The 20,267-nt window shown below is 33.6% G+C and overlaps 3 protein-coding genes across 7 annotated transcripts; 1 reads left to right on the plus strand and 2 right to left on the minus strand.

The window, feature by feature from the left end:
- The first annotated feature begins 1,200 nt into the window (after positions 1-1,200).
- On the plus strand, positions 1,201-2,026 carry LOC8268643 (arabinogalactan protein 16). The gene is made up of 2 exons (XM_002532611.4): positions 1,201-1,517; positions 1,706-2,026. The coding sequence occupies exons 1-2, from the start codon at positions 1,397-1,399 to the stop codon at positions 1,810-1,812; spliced, it is 228 nt and encodes a 75-aa protein (XP_002532657.1). The 5' UTR covers positions 1,201-1,396; the 3' UTR covers positions 1,813-2,026.
- Positions 2,027-2,514: 488 nt separating this feature from the next.
- On the minus strand, positions 2,515-7,206 carry LOC8268642 (mitochondrial carrier protein MTM1). 5 transcript variants are annotated; one of them, XM_015727529.3, is made up of 10 exons: positions 6,687-7,203; positions 6,462-6,536; positions 6,230-6,337; positions 5,860-5,919; positions 5,541-5,711; positions 4,882-4,981; positions 4,673-4,764; positions 4,414-4,563; positions 3,975-4,030; positions 2,515-2,973 (listed from the first exon to the last, which is right to left on the minus strand). In XM_015727529.3, exons 1-10 carry the CDS (start codon positions 6,930-6,932, stop codon positions 2,856-2,858), a joined length of 1,176 nt encoding a protein of 391 aa, XP_015583015.2. In that variant the 5' UTR covers positions 6,933-7,203; the 3' UTR covers positions 2,515-2,855. The 5 variants fall into 5 exon arrangements, with proteins under 5 accessions (XP_015583015.2, XP_048235415.1, XP_015583018.1 ...); XM_048379458.1 differs by having other exon boundaries at positions 3,975-4,033; positions 6,687-7,201; XM_015727532.3 differs by having other exon boundaries at positions 3,975-4,033; positions 5,860-5,935; positions 6,687-6,818.
- A 7,114-nt stretch (positions 7,207-14,320) lies between these two features.
- LOC8268641 lies at positions 14,321-15,698 on the minus strand. Its single transcript, XM_002532609.4, has 2 exons — positions 15,222-15,698; positions 14,321-14,854 (listed from the first exon to the last, which is right to left on the minus strand). Exons 1-2 carry the CDS (start codon positions 15,441-15,443, stop codon positions 14,411-14,413), a joined length of 666 nt encoding a protein of 221 aa, XP_002532655.1. The 5' UTR covers positions 15,444-15,698; the 3' UTR covers positions 14,321-14,410.
- Between the last annotated feature and the right edge of the window lie 4,569 nt (positions 15,699-20,267).

Raw genomic sequence — 20,267 nt, forward strand, 5'->3', positions numbered from 1 at the left:
TTCACATGATATGCTTACTTGTCTTTCATCTTGAATATTTTTTTTTTTTTGAAAATCTGGTCTCCCATGATCCTCAAAGGCCAAACCCCACTTGTGGAGTGGGGCATTGGACATCCAGGATGACACAGCAAATAAGAACTGCAACAATTAAAGAGCCAAGAAAGACAAGAAATACAAGGGGCATTGATTGTTGATGAAATCATGAAATTCCTTCTATCACCGAATTATTTTGTAGCTCAGCTTGCTTCTTCTGGACTGCCCTCTCCCCCCTTGCTTCTCTCTCTCAAGGGACCGCCACGGAAATGATATTAGTAACACTTGATGAGGCAAATTATTTATGAACTGTTTGTATAGTAACTCAAATAATGTGCCAATTCTGATATTGTGAAATCATTTGCTTTAGATAATAACATAAATACACAGGTAAAGAATATGCTAATCTTCATAATCTATTCACACATTTTCCATAATCGATGTAAAAATCCAAAAGTCCAGTCCACTCACTGGCCTTCATGGTTCTCCTAGTTGGAAGCCATCCAAATTGTTTGCCTATGAATTAAGCTTGCATTATTATTAGAAAACCAAATTGTTTTACGCCTATGCTAGTCCATTATTTTAGAATGTTGGGCTGTAATAGGTTTGTATTTCTTCATTGTTGTCACCCCGTGAAGCTTATATTTCGTCTAGAATGCTTTGATTTTTTATTGGTACTGTCCATCTAACTAATATCCATTCAAATTTTGTAGTTTCAATTCTATAGCTGGGCATCTATAAACTGTAAATCTCGACCTCACTATTTTCAAAAAAAAAAAAAAAAAAGATTCTCCTGTCATCTGAAAAAAGAAAATCCCATTAGATAAAATTGCTTCAAGCAAATCTCTGGCATTTCAAATTGGAATTGGCTGGGGATTTAGATTCATATTTTCAAACTTGCATTAGTCTGCCCCTACAGCATTTTCAAAATTGAAAGAAAGAGAAAAACATTGAAGAAATTAGCCGTTAAATCCGTTACAATAATGAAAAAAAAGATTAGGTAAGAAAAGGAAATAAACGAGTCAGCGACAACTATGCTGACAGGCTGGTACCAAAAAACAAATAGAAAGAAAGACTGCTACTACCCACATGGCCGTTCAGTCTCAATAATAAGCCTTCTTTCTTTATTGTTTATGATTATTATAATTCTTTTCTAAAAGAAATCTAAGTAGACCCACAGCACGAACAATAGAATTGTAATTACCGACTGAACACCCTGTGATAGTGGGCAGCCGGTATCCTCTCGTTTATTTAAATGAATTCTCCCTCTTCTCCTTCTTCTCTCCTCATACTTCTCTCAAGCTCCTCCTACTAATTCCCTACCTGCATTCTTATTCTATTTCTCTCTTAACTTTAAAAGAAAATGGCAGTCTCATCATCATCCAGGACTTTGTTTGGATTTGCGACTATCTTCACTCTTCTTTTCGTCATTTTCTCTCCCTCCGTCCGAGCCCAGGCTCCTGCCCCTGCTCCTACTAGCGATGGTATGCCCTCCTTTTTTCCTTTTTTTTTTCTTAAAAAAAAAAACGAAGAATTATTTTGCTTTTCAGATCTGTTTGTATTCTTTATTATTTCTTTTTCTGTTGTTGCTGATTTATGTTTAAGATCTGAAATAATCTTTTCTTGAAGCATTTAGTGATTAAAAAAAAATGGGTTTATTGTTACATTACAGGTACTGCAATTGATCAAGGAATTGCATACATGTTGATGGTGGTGGCCTTAGTGCTCACATACCTTATCCACCCGCTGGATGCTTCCTCCTCTTACAGCTTCTTTTGATTTGTTTCTTTTTAGGACTTCTAGAAACATTCCAAGTATTCTTTTCTCTTATCTTTTATTTTTTTTACTGGCATTATTATTGTATAATCGGGGTTCAGGAGGAGATTTATTACCTTATGTTGATAAATTGAAAGGTAGGTGGTGATTGGATAATAGTGCCATATGTGTTCTCAACGATTTGATTTGAATATTTGTGTCATTGATTGCCTCTGCATTTCGCTACAAAGCTCAACTTCTTCCTTTTCTGCAAATTCAAATTATAATGGCCCTAGGAAAATTGCTCAACTATTGAGTTCCGCTGGCAATAATGCATAAATTAAGGATTGCCATGTGCCAGCTTGTTGTGAACAGGAATTTGCTATCTGTTAAACTAAAGAGGGGGGAAAAGAATCCAGTAATTTAATCAAGGCACATCTTCGAGTGAATATGGCCAGTTGTATTTAGATTTTGGTGTTATCTTTGGATTCGACGTCATTTTCACTTGGAATGTGACCTTTCTATAGCTTAAACGTATAATGTACTTGTTTTTCCTGTATGCAGCAGCAGTCATGCTGCCAAACGAATATTTTAATTAATTTTCAAATTACACCAAAATTGCAGTCCGCGGTCTTCTTTAGTAATTTACTTTTTCCTCATGATTTGGGAAACAAGAAAATTCCCCAACACTCTGAAGTCACAACTTCAGGCTTCACAGAAAAAAAATAAATAAATAAATCTTGGCATAAACGGGAACAGAAAAAGAGGATATTATATCAATTATTAATGGAAAAGTATAAAAAAAAAAAAAAAAAAAACAATGAAGCCATTGCTGGAAACGTGTAAAGAGTCTACCATGGGCTCCCAGGCCTCGAGAAGGGGATCTGTTATTGTTCAAACATATACTGTGATCTGCTTCTGAACCAAATCATGTCCGTGCCAATGCGGAAATGCTTGCCCAACTTCTTCAATACCAACGACAGGAACATGATTCTTTCAAGAGAACCCTGAACCGAATCTTTTATGTTCCATAAAAGTTGCAGCTCTTTCAGTAAGTAACATGGTGTCTATTGATTTAGTGTATACTTGACGACTTCATAAAAGGAAACGACTATTCCCACAGAAGGGCCAGCACGAGCAACACGGGGACCAATTCCTGTGAATAGTCCTCTAAACCCTCCATCCCTGTTCCACATCAAAATTAGGACTAACATTTGGCGCACAGAAAAATTGTCCAAGAGCTTTATTAATAGATTTTGACTATAGAAGTTCGAAGTACATGCAAACACAACATATGACAAGTCAACTATGAGTTTTACATAGAAATGTTGATAATTACCAATATCATAAACATTATTTTCCTCCAATCACCAAAAAGTATATACAAATATGCCATCTGCAATCTATTCTTGCAAATGAAACACACAAAAAGAAAAGATAATTGGCAAAGAAATACAAACACTGGCTAATACAAATACATAAGAAAATAGCTTATCCAAAAGAAGCAATCATGGATGGTGGCAGTTCAGTTAGCAGGAGATAGACGAGTTAAGTAGAAAAATAGAACATTAAGGACTACCAATTTATGTTCTTAGCTTAAGAGCATGGGGTGCCAATCACACCTGATTGTTTGAACCCTAGAAAATAGTAGAACAGCATGGCAAGAAATATGCTTTGAAGCATCAACAGCTTCACTAAAGATATGAACATCAACATGGAATGGGAAAAGCAGATAATGTTAGCCTCCGGACCTAGAGAATGAGAAAACTCGTCTGCTTCCTAAGAGAGCTAAAACAAAATGAACATTTGTTGTATTAAGAAGTTGTAATCCACAATCCATGAATCAATGACCAATACTTGGCAGCTTAAGCAATCAGGGTTCCTATAAAAATGGTGATGGGCTTTCTTACCTAAATATTGGCCCTTTCAACTTCATATAACAGAATCACCTACCAAATGCTACATGATCCCTTATTAAGTGCTGCCCTATATAGTTAACCCTCCCAAGTAGAAATGCCCCTAATAACAGTAATTAGACCAGGTGTTAATATATGAGTGGTTCTGGAAATAATTTAATGGTGTAAACAGGCATCCTTACATCGTCAATAAAGAAATCTGAAAGTATATTATTTCAACAAGATTATACGTTTCGTGGAACAAAGATTACACAGCAGAGAGTAATATACCTCCAGACTTCCTGCAATGTCTTTATTGCCGTCATAGTTAACGCCCTTGTTGGATCCTTCTATCAATTGCAAACAACAGAACACATCAGTAACAAACCTAAATTTCATGTCAAAGTCAGTAAACATCATTTGGAAGTCCATCCATTTGTTCCATGCCATAACCAACTAAATATAGTTACTTTCCAGTTCAACTAAAACCTTTATAATTTCTTCCAAGGTTTTATGTCACAATACAATAATAGCTGTGACACCAAATGATAATTGTTATCTCCAACCTTTACATTTCCACTCCTGCGCCCACCCCTGCCCCTGCCCCTGCTCCCCCCCTAATCAAATATCTGATGCAATTCCATTATATGCAAGTCTTTTAAAAGAACATTTCAATTCTTTATGTACCTTCAAAAGAGTCAAATAACAAAGGCCAGTTTTGGAGTATTACCTCTATCTGCCTTCTAGTCCTTGCTACATCTAATGGACATGTTAGAGCAGCTGCTAGACTCCCTGCAACAAAACCAGCAGAGAAATTTGCTCCAAGGACACTGGTTGCACGGGCCTCATCATCTACAAGAGTAAGAATTCTTCTTCTGATCTGAAGACATGTATAAAAAGAAAGCAAAGCACTCAGTTCAATATGAAAATTAGATTAAAAGAAAAACAATTGAAATCACCATCTAAATTTTAAGTGAATGTATACTCACAAACTCAAGGGTTGACCAACAGATTGCAGAAAAAGGAACATCTCGAGCCAGTTGTGCACCAAGGCCAGTCCATAAGACGCGATAACTTTGCACTGTTGTTGATAATGTGTCAGAACCAATTCATGCATGGGTGAGAAGGTAATATACTCTATCAGTTGCAACAGTAACCAATACTCAATGGAAAGATCAATCCAATCAGGATTCCTTACACTTCTGAAGATTGTTTGTGCCCCTGACTAGGTTGGTCATCTCAACTAATGTTTTCCAAACCCCTGCAGGCTTTGCACCATTTTGGGTTTCTTTAAATGCCTAACATCATAAAGAGGAGAACATAATGAAAGGACATTCCATAAGAAACTGACTCTCCAAAACATAGGGTTCCCTCACTGCATGAAGTATAAAACAAAATATACTGCAGTTTCAACAGACTGAAAATTAAATATGGTGCATAACTTCTAAGGATGGACAGTTTAAATCTCATAGAATACTGCTAACTCTCGCAGGAGATAATATACTTTGATATTATTAATTTTTTTTATTATTTTTGAAAGCACCATTTCCAATTTAGTTGAAAACATAAATACCATTTTAGGCAGAATGAATTCTTCCATTTAGATTGATCATATCGACGGGGATAATGGTAAAGAAGAGAAGATTTACAATACAAAAAGTGAGATTAGAAAAGGTAAAACAGGAATCAGACTCTGATTACTGTAATTCTTACTGTAACAAAATAAGCAAGCAAAAGATCTTGATAAATAATTAGATGATCTCTATATAGGAGAAAGTTACTACATGAGTAATATTCAATATAAGTGGACAGCCAAGGAAATTCAAGCAGACCAAGGTGGAGAGACATGGGATGAACCTGCATGCGGGTTCTTGCCAACTCCACAGGATAACAAGTAACACAGGCTAGTGAACGTGATAGTGACCCTGCAACTAATGGTACATATGGCGTCAAGCCTGGAGCATGATGAGTAGTTAAATCTTCCATTAAATTCCTGAAAATGTCATAACAAGGAAGGTAGATGCCCACCTGATTGACAATAAGGATCCAATGAGAATCAGCAAAAACAATCTAGTGAAGAGGTCAACAAGTACCTGATACTATAAAGCATCAGCTTCATCACTCAATAATTTATAATGATGATGGAGAAAATCCTCTTTAAATTTAATAGACTTACAGTTGGCACTGCCAAAGCTAAGCTTGCATTTGTACCCCTCCACAGTCTGCCAAATCCTTCCTGCACAATTTCACCACTGTGAAACTTTTGAATAAGTATTTGTTCACCAATAATCAACAGAAACAACAACAAATGTTATAGTAGTACGGATGTGTAGTTAACTGCCAAAAGGATATTCCATTAAAATATTCAATTTCAAGCTAATGTAAGGTTGCTCATAGGTATAGAAACAGTAGATATTGCATCATTGAAAATGTTAAAGTGATGAAATAACAATAGAATATTCCAAACATTATAAATGATTTTGCTCATCAATTAGAAACATTAGCAGTATATTAGTACATAAAAGTAGTAGAGCAAAAGAACCAACCTGGCGAGTAACTTTATAAAAGACATCCATGGTTCCCTTGTACTTAGTACATCCCGAAGCACATAATGGTTCCGAACCACGGACTCCATGTTTCAAATCCGAAAGAATCTGTTCACCATTTTTATATGAAGAAATAAACAACAGCACTCAAAAGTCGACAACGGAAATTATTACATTGTGCAAAAAAATAATTGAATCAAACTGTAGAGAGGACTAGTACTAGTAAGAATACCATATCTGTTCCCAAACATGCTGTTCCACATAATCCTTGATTAGGAAATCCAGCTGCCTGTGCTTGCAATCTTGTCTATTAGAGATAAATGCAAATATGTCAACAATAAGAATAGACAGAATTCTATAAAATATAATTTTAAAAAGAATTAAGAATTTACACTTATTTTTCTTTTTTGAAAAAAAAAGAAAAAAAAAAAAAGAAAAGAGAAAAAGAGTAGAAGACCTTAGCGACATCTAGAGGATTAACAATGATGGCCGAGACAACAGCGGCACCAGCAGCAGAAAGGGCTCTCTCACCCAGACCTATATTGACATCTGACGACAGCGTTTTAGGAGGATCATCCCCATCTTTATTAGAAACAAACATCGTTTCTGAAACAGAAGAAACGTTTCCATCAATATCCACTCTTGAAGCAGCAGCCGCTGCGCTTATCCTTGTAGGCAGGCTCTGTTTTAGCCCTCCCACCATTCTTTCAATTCCCTCTCTTCATGTTAAAATTCTGACCCATTTGTTTTTCCAAGATTTTTAATAGCGAAGAAAGAGAACAAGTTTGACACTGCTCTGCCGTTGTGAATTATGGAAATGAAATCCAATTTAAGTTGGGGAGACAGGAATTGCGTGTTTGTTTCAGTCTGAATTGAATTGGCTATTCGGTTAGTGTTTTTCTTTTATTAAAAAAAAGAAAAGAAAGAAAAGTTTTGATGTCTTTCTAACTTCTAGAGCTTTCCAATTTGCATGGGAAAATATTAAACAGAAAGGTGGAAAATGATTCCTGGCGTGGAAATGAGGGCGCCAAACGATTAGAGGCGGTCTCACTTTGAGGTGGCATGTAATGGGCCTCTGTTTTTGATTGGGTAGGGCCATATCATTCTAGGCCTTAGCCCAGCCCAATATACTTCTCTCATGCTTAAAATTTTGAAATATTTATACAAATGTCTAAAATATTAACCTAATTAATATTTATACCTTAAGCTTCAAAGACTTAAAAAAGAACGCTCCATGTGTAACATATTTACTTTTATACAAAGCGAGCACACACTTGTTTTACCTCAAAAATATTCAAATTAAAAGTAAAAAAATCACAGCACTAAATAAAAAAAATTATAAAAAATCAAGTAGTAATTTTATCAATAATTAGAAATACATAACAACAAATAAAAAATGAATGTTGAGAAATTTTTTTAAGATACATTCATCAGTTTTTAAAGTTTATAAGAGATAATCCAATTTTAAACATCTATGTATTTGGTTTGTGTTACTTTAAATTTTATTATATTAACATATTTAAAAAAACGACTATATTATATGATTTTTAAAGTTACAAAAGATGAATAACGGATTTAAAAACTGGGATCTTCAAAAGACTAATTAATTAGATCTATTTTGCCTAAAATTTAGGAAATAGTATATATCAAGTATCTATAGGTATATAATTTTAAAATTTAGTAAACTTATTTTTATATTGTGTGTGTTTGATATATATCGTATAAATTTTTTATATGTTGACTATTATATGAATATAGATATATAAAAGAAATATATTAATTATATATTATATATAAAAAATATAAAATAATTTTAAAAGTATACAGGTAAAAATATATACTAAATATATATCGGGTATATATAAGTATATCATAAGTATATATTTTCTTAATTTAGTAAAATTATATTTATATTGTCTTTGTTTGATATATATCTTGTAAAATTTGTATATTGATTATTATATGAATATAATTGTATAAAAATTATTTCTCAATTACATATTATATAAAAAAAATTATTTTCTAAAATGAATAAAAGTATAAACAGTTTTTAAGGTAAATAGTAGACAGTATATATATATATATGATACTTTGGTGCTTACTAAATTTTTTCTGTTCGGATTTTAAAATCATTTTTACATTATTTTATATATCGATATGGACACGATACTTATTATTTTTATTGGAAAAAATAATAAGGTATGTAAATTTTAATGTAATAAGGACTCTCATATTGAAAGACAACAACTTTTCAAACTTTATGAAAATAATGTCAAATCAAAATTAAAATGGAATGAACAAGAATAGAGATTTGATATCACATTTATTTCAAATATACAAAAATCATCATCGAAATATATTATGAGTATATTTAACTTAAATTCAAATAAATTTATAAATTTAACAGTATATAATAAGTATCTACTATCATTTCTAAATTCATTAAATTTATATATTTGTTGTAGAGTATTATAGGTTTTAATAAATAATTCTAATCGCTCATAAATAGTTATAAAAACTATTTAGCTACATAAGTTTTAATTTATAAAACTAAGTCATGCTATTGAATATAAAAGCTATTGAGTATATAAAGCTTTGCATCAAAGTTTATGCATCTCAATAACAATAATATTATCATATACCTAAAATAAATATATTATATACTTAATGTATACTTTAAAAATTATTTTATATTTTCTTATAAAATATGTTTTATCCATAATATATATATATATAAATTTACAAGTTATATATCAAGCATACAATATAAATAAAAAAATTTCTAAATCTTAAAATATATACTTATAATATATCTATATATTTGATATATACTATTTTTTAGATTTTTTACAAAATAGATATAAGTATTTAGTATTTTGTAGAATTGAGTTTTGAAATTCAATATTTATCTTCTATAATTTTTAGGTATTTAAAAAATCACATAATATGGTTTTTTTAAAGCATTTTAATATATTAAAATTTAAAGTAACACAAATTTAACCAAATAAAATTCTGAAATTGGATTTAATTCTTATAAAATTAAAAAACTAATGAATTTATTTTTAAAAAATTCTTGATTTTTAATTTTTCTATTTGATAATGTGAATTGTTAATGAGAAAGTTGTTAAATTTGTTGCAATCCTTTTAGAGTTTGGATAAGGATTTGTCTTGAATTGAAATCTATGGTTTTTCATTGTTAACAATCAACTAAAGTAGGTTGAATGATCATATTTGCAACTAATATTGCAAACAAGAGAGAGAAAATGATAGTTAAGATTCGTTACGAAAATAAATCAAAAAAAGAAAACAAACAGTAAAAAAATGTGATGAAAAGTTTAAAATTAAGCACAAAGCCCAAAATCACGTTTAAGAGTAGAAATGAAAAATAAAGGTTCAGATAGCGTAAAAAAAAAAAAAAGAAGAATTAGCAAAAAAGAAAACTTTCAGAAAAGTGTGGTATAAAAGCAAACATTATATATGTAAAAAAAAACATATAAGTTTGATCTATAAATTTGTGCAGAGCAGTGAGGCCTAAAAGAAAAAACAGTTCCAAATTGGTAAAAAAGATCGGATTGTTCATATTCGAGCTCGAGCTCGAGTGGATCTAAAATAAAAAGGAAACTTTTTAAAAATATTTTAAATTAATAAAAAATAGAATTATTATTTTTATATTTTTTCTGAAATTTACGGTAAGATTGTCTTTAATTATTTTTCAGTGGTTTTATTGTTGTTTTCGAATTATTTTTGATTTTTTATTTAAAAATAAAAAATAAAAGCAAATACAAAACGTGATCCATGAAAATTGGTCTCTTCAAATCAAAATACAAAACCAAACCAGAAAGAAATGTCATTGAAAGATTCCAAGAAATTTTTTTGACTACAAGAAACATTCCAAAGATTTTGCTTCTTAGAACAAACTAAAATCACGCATTATAATATTCCGCTGTCTTTTCCTCAATAGTATTAGTATCTGTGAAAGTTTGTAAGTTGTTGAATTTATTGATCTGTGATGCCATACATAAGTATTCTGAGATTACATGAAGATTAGGAGTCCTGTTATATACATGTTGAGTTTGCAACGGTCCTATTGCTATTACAACGTTCTGTTTTAGCTAGGGGAAGGTAGAAGTGACCCTTCTTCCCTAGGGGAGGAGGGTTGCTCATTTTCCCTCATTTCTGGCCTATGATGATTAGAGTGGCTGAAGCCTTGTCTAACAGTCAAAGACTGTTGGTCCTTACTAACAGTCTTTGACTGTTGAATATTGCTAACTTGCTTTGGTTCTGATGTATGCACAGCAGTATCCTCAACACTCCCCCTCAGGGTGGGTTCAAATAAGTTGATATAACCCATCTTGCTGATGAGCCTTTGGTGACTTGCTTTGTCTAGAGCCTTTGTGAAGATATCTGCCAGCTGTTCATGGCTTCTGACGAATGGAGTTGCAATTTCTCCTGTTTGGACTTTCTCCCTTATGAAGTGACAGTCAACTTTAATATGTTTGGTCCTTTCGTGAAAGACAGGGTTCAATGCGATGTGTCTGGCTGCCTGGTTATCACAGTACATTTCCATCGGACCTTTGCCTTTAATCTCCATGTCAAACAGTACTTGCTTAATCCAAATAAGCTCACTAGCTGTCGATGCCATGGCACGATACTCGGCTTGACCTTTGGACCTTCGCGATTCTGATTGCTTTTGCTCTTCCAAGTCACTTAGGTTTCCCTACAGATGTACGGTATCCACGAAGTTGACTTTCTATCACAACTTCACTTGATCTGCATCAGAGAAACCTGTAATAGTGTTAGCATTATTATTTTTCATCCAAATACCTTGACCTGGAGAACCCTTAAGATATCTGAGGATTCTATCGATGGCGTCCAGGTGACAGGAGCGAGGGGCATGCATAAACTGGCTCACCATACTTACAGCATAGGAGATATCAGGTCTAGTGACGGTTAAATATATCAGTTTTCCTACTAGATGCTGATAGCTTCCTATGTTATCTATAGGTTCCCCATCTTCCAAATTTAGTTTGGTTTTAGTCTCCATTGGAGTATTTGCTGGTTTTACTCCTAATTTTCCTATTTCTTTTAATAGGTCAAGAGTATATTTCCTTTGGGACAGAAATAAGCCTTTATGAGATTTTGCAATTTCTATCCCTAGAAAGTATGATAATTGTCCTAGATCTTTGATATCAAATTCTCTTTTAAGTTTTAGCTTTACTTCTTCAATTTCTTTATTATTATTACCAGTTATGATTACGTCGTCAACATACACAAGAATAATAATGGTGGATGTGTATATGTGTGTTTGGCAAACATAGACGAATCTGAAGCACATTTATGAAAATTAATTTTTAACAAAAAATGACTTAGCTTGGCATACCATGCTCTTGGGGATTGCTTTAATCCATAAATAGCCTTTTTTAGCTTACATACAGAGAATGGTTTGAGGAATCCTTGTGTCCTGAAGGAAGAGTCATGTAGACTTCTTCATCCAAAGACCCTTGGAGAAAGGCGTTCTTTACGTCCATTTGGAACAAGTGCCAACCTGAATTAATAGCAACAGATAATAATATGCGAACCATACTCATTTTTGCTACAGGAGCAAAGGTTTCTTAGTAGTCTACGCCATAGGTCTGAGTAAATCCCTTGGCAACTAACCTGGCCTTATATCTTTCGATGGTGCCATCGCATTTATACTTAATCTTATACACCCATTTACACCCTACAGGTTTCTTATTTTGAGGCAAGGTGATAATGTTCCAGGTGTCATTTTTTTCTAATGCCTGTAGCTCTTCCTTCATGGCTTTACACCAATTGGGATTAATGTTAGCTTCGTAGAAGGAAGAGGGCTCAGTGTGTGTGGTGAGATTTGCTAGGAAGGCCTTATACTGATTTGATACAGAAGTATAATTAATGAAGTGTTGGATTGGATACGACACCTTATGGGACACATAGTCCCTTAACCTGGTAGGAGGTCTAATTAACCGAGAGGATTGTCGTAAGGCAATTGCTTCTCCTTGTGGCACATTCTCTCCCCCTGAAGGAGTTTCCTCAGCAGTGAGATCTGCTTGGGGTGTAGAGTCTCCCCCGGAAGGAGATGCCCCGGTGGTATCCTCGTAGATGGGCTCACGATAAGACACAGTATCGTGGAGAGTGCAATCATCTTCCCTGTAGTGCGATCCTAACCCACAGGTTTGCTGAAGCTGAACAATCTACTAAAGTTGATCAATTAGGTCTCTAAGTTGAGATTGTTCAATAGTACTCGAGCGAAGGTCGGATTCGGACCGAGTATGTTGAGCGGAATGAGCCTGATTAGGGTCATTATTTTCGGGTCGGGTCGGGTAATAGCCGGTTCGGGTCGGTTCAAAGGATCCGGATCGGGTCGGTTCACTGTTTCCGGGTCGGTTCGGGTCGGTCAAGTCGGGTCGATGTAGGTTAAAAGACACCAACCCGTTACTCTCACAACCCGACTCCCTTATTTCATTATTTCTAGGGTTCATGACCCCAAGGCCTCCGAACCTCTTCTTCTCTTCTCTTCTCCCGTTCCTTCCTTTCTCACTTCTGCCGAGACTTGGCCGAAGACTGGGATGGAGGTGCCAGCAACGGTCTTGAGCGTGCCCCTGCCTTTCGCAGTGGTCGCACCTCTCGATGCTTGCGGGTGCTCCTCTCGCTCGACTGGTCTCTCGAAGCTGTGAAGGATTGGCGAGGTAAGCTCTGTTTTCCGAGCTGTCAACGCCACTCGATCCAGCCATGGTTGCTCGTCTGGTCTCCTCCTGCTGGATGGTGGCTATGACAACATCTATTGGAGAGAGTTGGCTTGACAGAAGGATTTGTGAACGAATGGCTTCATAACTTGTGTCCAACCCGCCAAGGTATGTGTAAACAAGGTCTTGTTGAGCTCTTTTCCTTAGTTCTTCTGGATCAGTCGTCGGTGGAAGGTAGCTTTGCAATTCCTCCCATTTGGTAAGGATTTTTGTTGCGTAGCTTATGCTTGACTGTGTTCCTTGCTTTATTTTGGCTAATTCCTATTTTAGATTGAAAATGTGAGCGTAGTTTTGCTCATGGTCGTAGAGGCTTTTGACTTTGCTCCATATTGCCTGTGAGGATTCTAATAGCATACACAGACGTGCTATCTGAGGCTCCATTGTGTTAGTGAGCAACGACATGACCAAATGGTCTGTCGTCTGCCACTCCTCAATTGCCTCCAATTCTTCCTTTGATGGTTGTCTTGGATTGGTTGGTTGAGGTCTGCTACGAGTCCCTGTGATGAACCCCAATTTTTTTCTGCCACTGAGGCTAATGTAGACTGATCTCGACCATTCAAAGTAATTTTGGTTGCCTTTTAACACAATATTGGTCAGTTTTGTGATATCTGTGTGAGACATGGCAGAAGAAATTGTTTCTATGTTGGTTTGATTTTTAGTAAGAGAAGACAGGATTAAACATGCTCTGATACCATGTGAAAGTTTGTAAGTTGTTGGATTTATTGATCTGTGATGCTATACATAAGTATTCTAAGATTACATGAAGATTAGGAGTCTTGTTATATACATGTTGAGCTTGTAACGGTCCTATTGCTATTACAACGTTCTATTTTAGCTAGGGGAAGGTAGAAGTGACCCTTCTTCCCTAGGGGAGGAGGGTTGCTCATTTTCTCTCATTTCTGGCCTATGATGATTAGAGTGGCTGAGGCCTTGTCTAACAGTCAAAGACTGTTGGTCCTTACTAACAGTCTTTGACTGTTAAATATTGCTAACTTGCTTTGGTTCTGATGTATGCACAATAGTATCCTCAACAGTATCTATTACTGATTATGAATAATGTGCTAAATTATATGGATATTGGAGCTTCTTTAATGAGTATGGCAATGGTATTCGTTTTCCCATTTTGTATCCCATTTTGTAGGACGAACAAGTAATTTTGTAACAGGTTTGGGATCGAAATTCTCTCCTCTTAAATTATATATTTCAAGTGGGTGCATAATTAAGATATAACCATTAAAATCTTCTTATTACTTAACAAAATCTTGAATGGCTGTTCATGAATTTAAGCAAAAGCATAATTCACTTAGATTGGCAGCGATTGACAGTCTAAATCAGAAAATGAGAATGAGAATGGATTGAAGAACGATTACTCAATGTTAAAAATATTATAAAGAAAATGTAAGCTTGTAACTAAGAATCATCCTCTTCCTTGAAATACATCCAAAGAGCTACTAGAGATGGTATCTTTCCTTGGTTCAACTCTTGGACTGCAATTTTGTTGTCTGTTGGCATGACGAAGCATAACTGTAGATGAAATGCTTACTGAAACCACTGCCAATTTGGCCGCCACAACAAATGCCTTTTGCCATTTCCGTGGATCAACTAACATTCTAATGCCACAAATCATAAACCCACTTCTCCTCTTCTTTTCCTTATTGGAATCTGCAACTCTTTTCTTGGTTGTGCCATTCACACTCCAGTCAAATGCAGTGTTTCCATTGTTAAAACAAGAATTCAGCTCTCTTACAACGTCAACAGGTCTTCCTGTATATTCTTTCACTCTTTCTATTAGAATCACTCTGCTTTCTTCTAAGCGAGTGAGTGCTGCATGCCTGTCTATTAGTTGCCAAGATTGTAATTTCTGCATAAAGATTAAAAAAACAAAGCAAATGAATTTGATCAACTGTGCAGAGGAAAGTAGCTGTCAATAGATTGTCTTTTTCAAGGATTTTGAAACTAGAGGTATTCTTTTATCAAAATTATTGTAATGGGAATGCGCTGGCAGCCATAAATTACTCATATTACAACTGCAATTAGCTTGCACAACATGTATAATTTAATTATCAATAAAGAAAACCAAAAACATTGAGATTTCAGATTCCAGAAATTATCAACAAACTAATGCAGCGAGCAAATGCAAGCTAATAAAGTAAGCCGTGACTTCTTGAAAATCAACCTCTGCATGTCAGAAAAGATAAGAAAAAGGAAAGAGGAAACGAATGAAGTACCTGTAAGAGCATGAGCACGTCCCCAACATCCTTTAATGAATCTCTAATGGCAATCAGTCTCTGCTTTTCTTGAAATGATGTCTGTGAAATATTAGAGAAACGACCATTTTCAGAACAGAAAGTGCAGAAGGAGCTGTTACTGTTTCTGATGTCATCATTAAGCCCATCATGCAAAGCCCATGCTCTCTCAATGAAAACCTGAAGGTCCCCCTTCAACTCCATCAAAATAGAAGACAGCCCACCAATCAAAAACTGGCTAGCAATTGAGTTTTGCGTATGTGTATATTGGATGTACAGCAGTAGCAGTAGCACCTTTTCAGAATTTGTCAGCTATCTTCCTACATTCTTGGCTGTGGAAAGCTTGAGATCAAGTTGATGTGTGGATGGGCGTCTTCTTTTATTTTATGGTTTGCATTTGGTAGTTCATCAAAACAGAATAGATCATAGCGTCCTTCTTTTCCTTTCCTTTTTATTTGTGGGTTTGCTTTAATGCGAAGTTCTGCTTGTAAAATGAGAAGGGCTTGGCTGTTTTGTGCAACTTTATGCCCCACACACTTCCTTCCAACACATGTTCACGTGTACTCGTACATGTTACTCATGTCTCCATCATAATTCATAACATGGTTTCCTAATTTGCAAGCCTAATGCATATACACTAACTAATTATTACTTGTTACTTGAGATTTCTTTCAAGAAGATCTAATTGGGGATCTAGATTTGATAGAATGAAAGGATCTATAAAATCATGTTGAGTGATTAAATTCAATATAATTAGTGAGTGTTTTCCATAATGTAAACGATATAAATTTAATTTCTTTGATAATTTTTTTGAATTGTCAAAAATTTAGCTAAGTATATGTTTATATTTCTGAATTTGTATCAATTACTCAGTTTAATAAATATCGAAATGTTTTTAAACATCTAAACACTTTTAATTTTAATTTAACATAACATACACTTGAACTTTATTTTCTGATAATAATAATATATTTTCATGCAATTCATGTAGATGTATTAAACACTTTCATGCAATACATGTCAAAAAATATTAAAATACCACAAAAGGAAAGAATAAATTCAAGTGTTTGTTAAGTTATATAAAAAATTAGAGTGTTAAATTGATTGAATGATTAACATTCATGAACATAATTATACATTTCGTCTCAAAATTTTAATAAAATATATAGAGAATTAGTAGTGCATGTGGGATGATGATGATGATGGAAACACAATAAACTAAAAATTATGGCACATACCATAATCTATAATTATGTGACATGATAAACCAAGTAGAGTATATGAAACACTAGATAGAAAGAAAGAATCCCATGTTGAGAAGAGAGAAGGCAGTCCATTATGAGCCCAATTGGTTAGGTGTTTGATTGAAGTAACAAGTGATGGAATGGACGCCAATACTAATCAAACACAACCATAATTGAATTGGGCTCCCTATCACCTCCCCCACAAAATCACAACCTTCGGTGGTCGTAAATTTGGAAAAGCAAAATACAGGTTGGCATCTGGTTCGCAAAGATCATCTCTGCAGCAGCAGCAAAAGACAATTCCGAAAGCGGCATATGAATTTGGCCCCCACTGCTTGACTGATCGCCGCACCATCTTATCAGATTTTCCCTCACCTATTCATGCCTTCGGTTGGTGAAAAAGGAGCTTCTTTTTGGGGTCTTCCTTGTTCTGTGTTAGCAAACTTTTATTTATTTATTTATTATTATTTTACTTTAAAATGGAATAAAATATTCCATATGACCTGCCACTTTTATGATAAATCATTGGATTTGCTCACCTTGGATTTGCTCATGATTTCTAACCCTTTTCTTTTTCTGCAACTTGGATTTTTCTTGTTTATCAGAATTTTAACCATATCTATCATCTTTAGGACTGACAACTTAAGATTGTTCTCAAAAAAGGTCTCGGATTTTAATTATATTTAAAACCATTACTAATTAAAGTATTATCAATTTTAACAATATTTGTTAGGTAATTCAATTAAGACCTTTAAAGACTTTGATGAAGTTTAAAAATCAGAATATATTCAATAATAATTTTAAAAATTTTTATATAAGTCATTGAGTATTTGTCTATAAAAATCTTTAAAAATAAGCTAATATTTAAAAAGTTATTGATTTTTATAGACAAATTCATATACTTTTTATGCATTGTTATAGATAAAAAATTTCAAGATTTCTCTTTTACTTTTCATCAAAATTTCAATAGACTTTTTTTTTTATTGGAAAACTCATCATTTTCTTTTCAATTTTTTCTGCATTATCGTTTTCATTTCTCTTTACTATACAAATGAATTAAACACAATTTAATTAGAATAGGAGATGGATCAGTTTCCTGGCTTGAATTCTCTTTTAATAAATCTAAAGAGAAATAAAAACGCTCAATTTGTTTACTATATTCTCCATCTTAAAATATATAAGAAATAATGAAACTTTAGAAGTTAAATATTATTTACTATTATACTCAAACATACAAAAAATTAATTAAAAATTTTTAATTTAATTTTAAAAGACCTCATAAAAATATGAATTTAAAATGAAACATTGAATGAATTGTTTTGAGGAAACAACCCCACCATATATAGACTTTTAGATTTTATTAGAAAAATTATTTGGATAATTTTTTATGTTGGTAAGTATAATTGTCGATTTAAGTGTTTATCAAATAATTTAATAAACGTGATTATTATTGGTTTAAGTATTTATTAAATAAATAATAAACAAGATATAACGAGTATAACATGAATTTGATGGTTTAATTGGAGACAAATTGTAATATATGATAATTACATTAAAAAAATTATTTTCTTAATAAAAAATAGTATTTATATTGTGAGATAAAAAATTTCAAACCGGTATGAATATAATACAACAATAAAATGAAGTTTGTTATTTTGCATATAACATTACATGGAATAATGTTTAAAGTAAACGGAAAAAAATCAAGAAAATAATAAAAGTAAAATGATTAAATTTAATTTTAAATAATTAAATAATCTTTAAATAATAGTATGTGAAAATCAATAAAAGTATTTTGAAGTAAAGTCTGTTAAAGTTAATCATTTAATTATAAACTCTGTAAAAGTCTTTAAAAATTCAAAAACTCTCTAAAAATAATTCATTTAAAAAAGTGTATAAAAACCTTAATTAAATACACCATTCTAAAGTGTTTACCGCTAAATAAAATAAATCTAGAAATTCCAGTGCTTTTTATTTGGCATCAAGGCGGAAGTTAGCACATGTTATTCATATGATCCCTTAAAAAAAAAGATACTAATGCTTGAAGATAATTTTGAATTGAATTGATTATTTACTACTCATATTTGTTTTTCCTACTTACCCTTTTATGTTATTTACTTCCTTCTTTTTCTTTCAGTTTTTGTGGCAATTGTGCCCTTTTGTCTAAATATTTGAATACTTTATGCCCAAAAATTTTTGTGGACCTTATAATTATTTTTCAATAATATATATATTTCTTATCTTTCTTATACACTTTATATAAGGAGGCTACTTTGATGAGATGGCTACGTTCTTTTAAAAAACATGTTAAGAATTAGTCAACATTTAGCTAGTAAATAAATCCCATTCTTTGTGGAGTTTTTTTAGCTTTAGAAGAGGTCTTTTCTGTTTAGAAGTCCATTAGCTGTTAGTTCCTTATTTTTCGTTGTTTCTGTTTGATCTTGTAGGCTATATACATAGCCAGAATTCTCATTGAATGTATGATAGCTTTTTCTCTCAATATTCTTTTATTAAATATGATAAATCTCTTCATTTGGTATCAGAGCCTCGCTCGAGGTTAAGCAGAAGCAACAGTCTTCGAGCAAGGAAATAAAAAAAATGGCAACAAAGAGTTCTTTTGTTCAGCCGTCGGTCCCGAAATTCGATGGCCACTATGATCATTGGGTGATGTTGATGGATAATTTTCTTCGATCTAAGGAGTATTGGGGCATTATAGAAAATGGGCTTCCTGCCGCAGCAACAGAAGGAGTGTCAGTCTCTGAAGCACAGAAGAAAATTCATGAAGAGCAAAAGTTGAAAGATCTGAAAGCTAAGAATTATCTATTTCAGGCATTGGATCGTTCTATTTTGGAGACGATCATCAACAAAGACACGTCGAAGAATATCTGGGACTCTATGAAGCAAAAATATCAAGGAACCACGCAGGTAAGGCGAGCTCAGCTGTAAGCACTACGGAAGGAGTACGAACTTCTCCAAATGAAGGATGGAGAATCTGTGAATGAGTTTTTTGCTCGTGTTCTTGTTATAACAAACAAGATGAAAGTTAATGATGAGAATTTGTCTGTCTTTAATGTTGTGGAGAAGATTCTGAGATCAATGACTCCAAAATTCAATTATGTTGTGTGTTCTATTGAGGAGTCCAGGGATACCAGTAATTTATCGATTGATGAGTTGCAGAGCAATTTACTTGTGCACGAACAACGCATGAGTAACACTGTAGAGGAAGAGCATGCTTTGAAAGTGACTCATCGTGGCAATTACAGTAGGCGACCAAGAGGACTTGGAAGTTACGGAGGCAGAGGCCGTGGAAGAAGTAGACAAAGCTGGGACAAAGCTACAATAGAGTGCTATTCTTGTAACAAGCTTGGGCATTTTCAATGGGAATGTCCGATGAAAGGAGCAGCAAATTTTGCAGAGAGTCAAGGAGAAAGCCAGGAACACATGCTGCTGATGGCTTATGTTGAAGAAGGGGAGCAGCACAAAACAGACATATGGTTTCTTGACTCTGGATGCAGTAACCATATGTGCGGAAAGAAGGAATATTTTTCCGATTTTGATAACAAGTTCACAGAATCGGTAAAGCTGGGAAAGAATGCCAATATGGTGGTTAATGGGAAAGGAAACATCAGCCTGGAAATTAATATTGTTACCATCATTTCGGGAGTTTTCTATGTCCCTGAATTGAAAAATAATTTGCTGAGTCTTGGTCAATTGCAGGAGAAAGGATTGGCCATTCTGTTTTAGCAAAGGGAATGCAAAATTTATCATCCAGACAAAGGTTTGA

The sequence above is a fragment of the Ricinus communis genome, chromosome 1 (genome assembly GCF_019578655.1).
Source record: "Ricinus communis isolate WT05 ecotype wild-type chromosome 1, ASM1957865v1, whole genome shotgun sequence".
NCBI classification, from domain to species: Eukaryota; Viridiplantae; Streptophyta; class Magnoliopsida; order Malpighiales; family Euphorbiaceae; genus Ricinus; species Ricinus communis.

Excerpts from the sequence above, each read along its gene's own strand:
- LOC8268642 (XM_048379458.1), bottom strand. The coding sequence starts at position 6,932 with ATGGTGGGAGGGCTAAAACAGAGCCTGCCTACAAGGATAAGCGCAGCG. Across the intron at positions 4,982-5,540 it reads TGGCAAGAACCCGCATGCAG|GCATTTAAAGAAACCCAAAA; the intron begins GTTCATCCCATG and ends TTATGATGTTAG. Across the intron at positions 4,564-4,672 it reads GTTGGTCAACCCTTGAGTTT|ATCAGAAGAAGAATTCTTAC; the intron begins GTGAGTATACAT and ends ACATGTCTTCAG.
- LOC8268643 (XM_002532611.4), top strand. The coding sequence starts at position 1,397 with ATGGCAGTCTCATCATCATCCAGGACTTTGTTTGGATTTGCGACTATC. Across the intron at positions 1,518-1,705 it reads CCCTGCTCCTACTAGCGATG|GTACTGCAATTGATCAAGGA; the intron begins GTATGCCCTCCT and ends GTTACATTACAG.
- LOC8268641 (XM_002532609.4), bottom strand. The coding sequence starts at position 15,443 with ATGGAGTTGAAGGGGGACCTTCAGGTTTTCATTGAGAGAGCATGGGCT. Across the intron at positions 14,855-15,221 it reads ACGTGCTCATGCTCTTACAG|AAATTACAATCTTGGCAACT; the intron begins GTACTTCATTCG and ends ATCTTTATGCAG.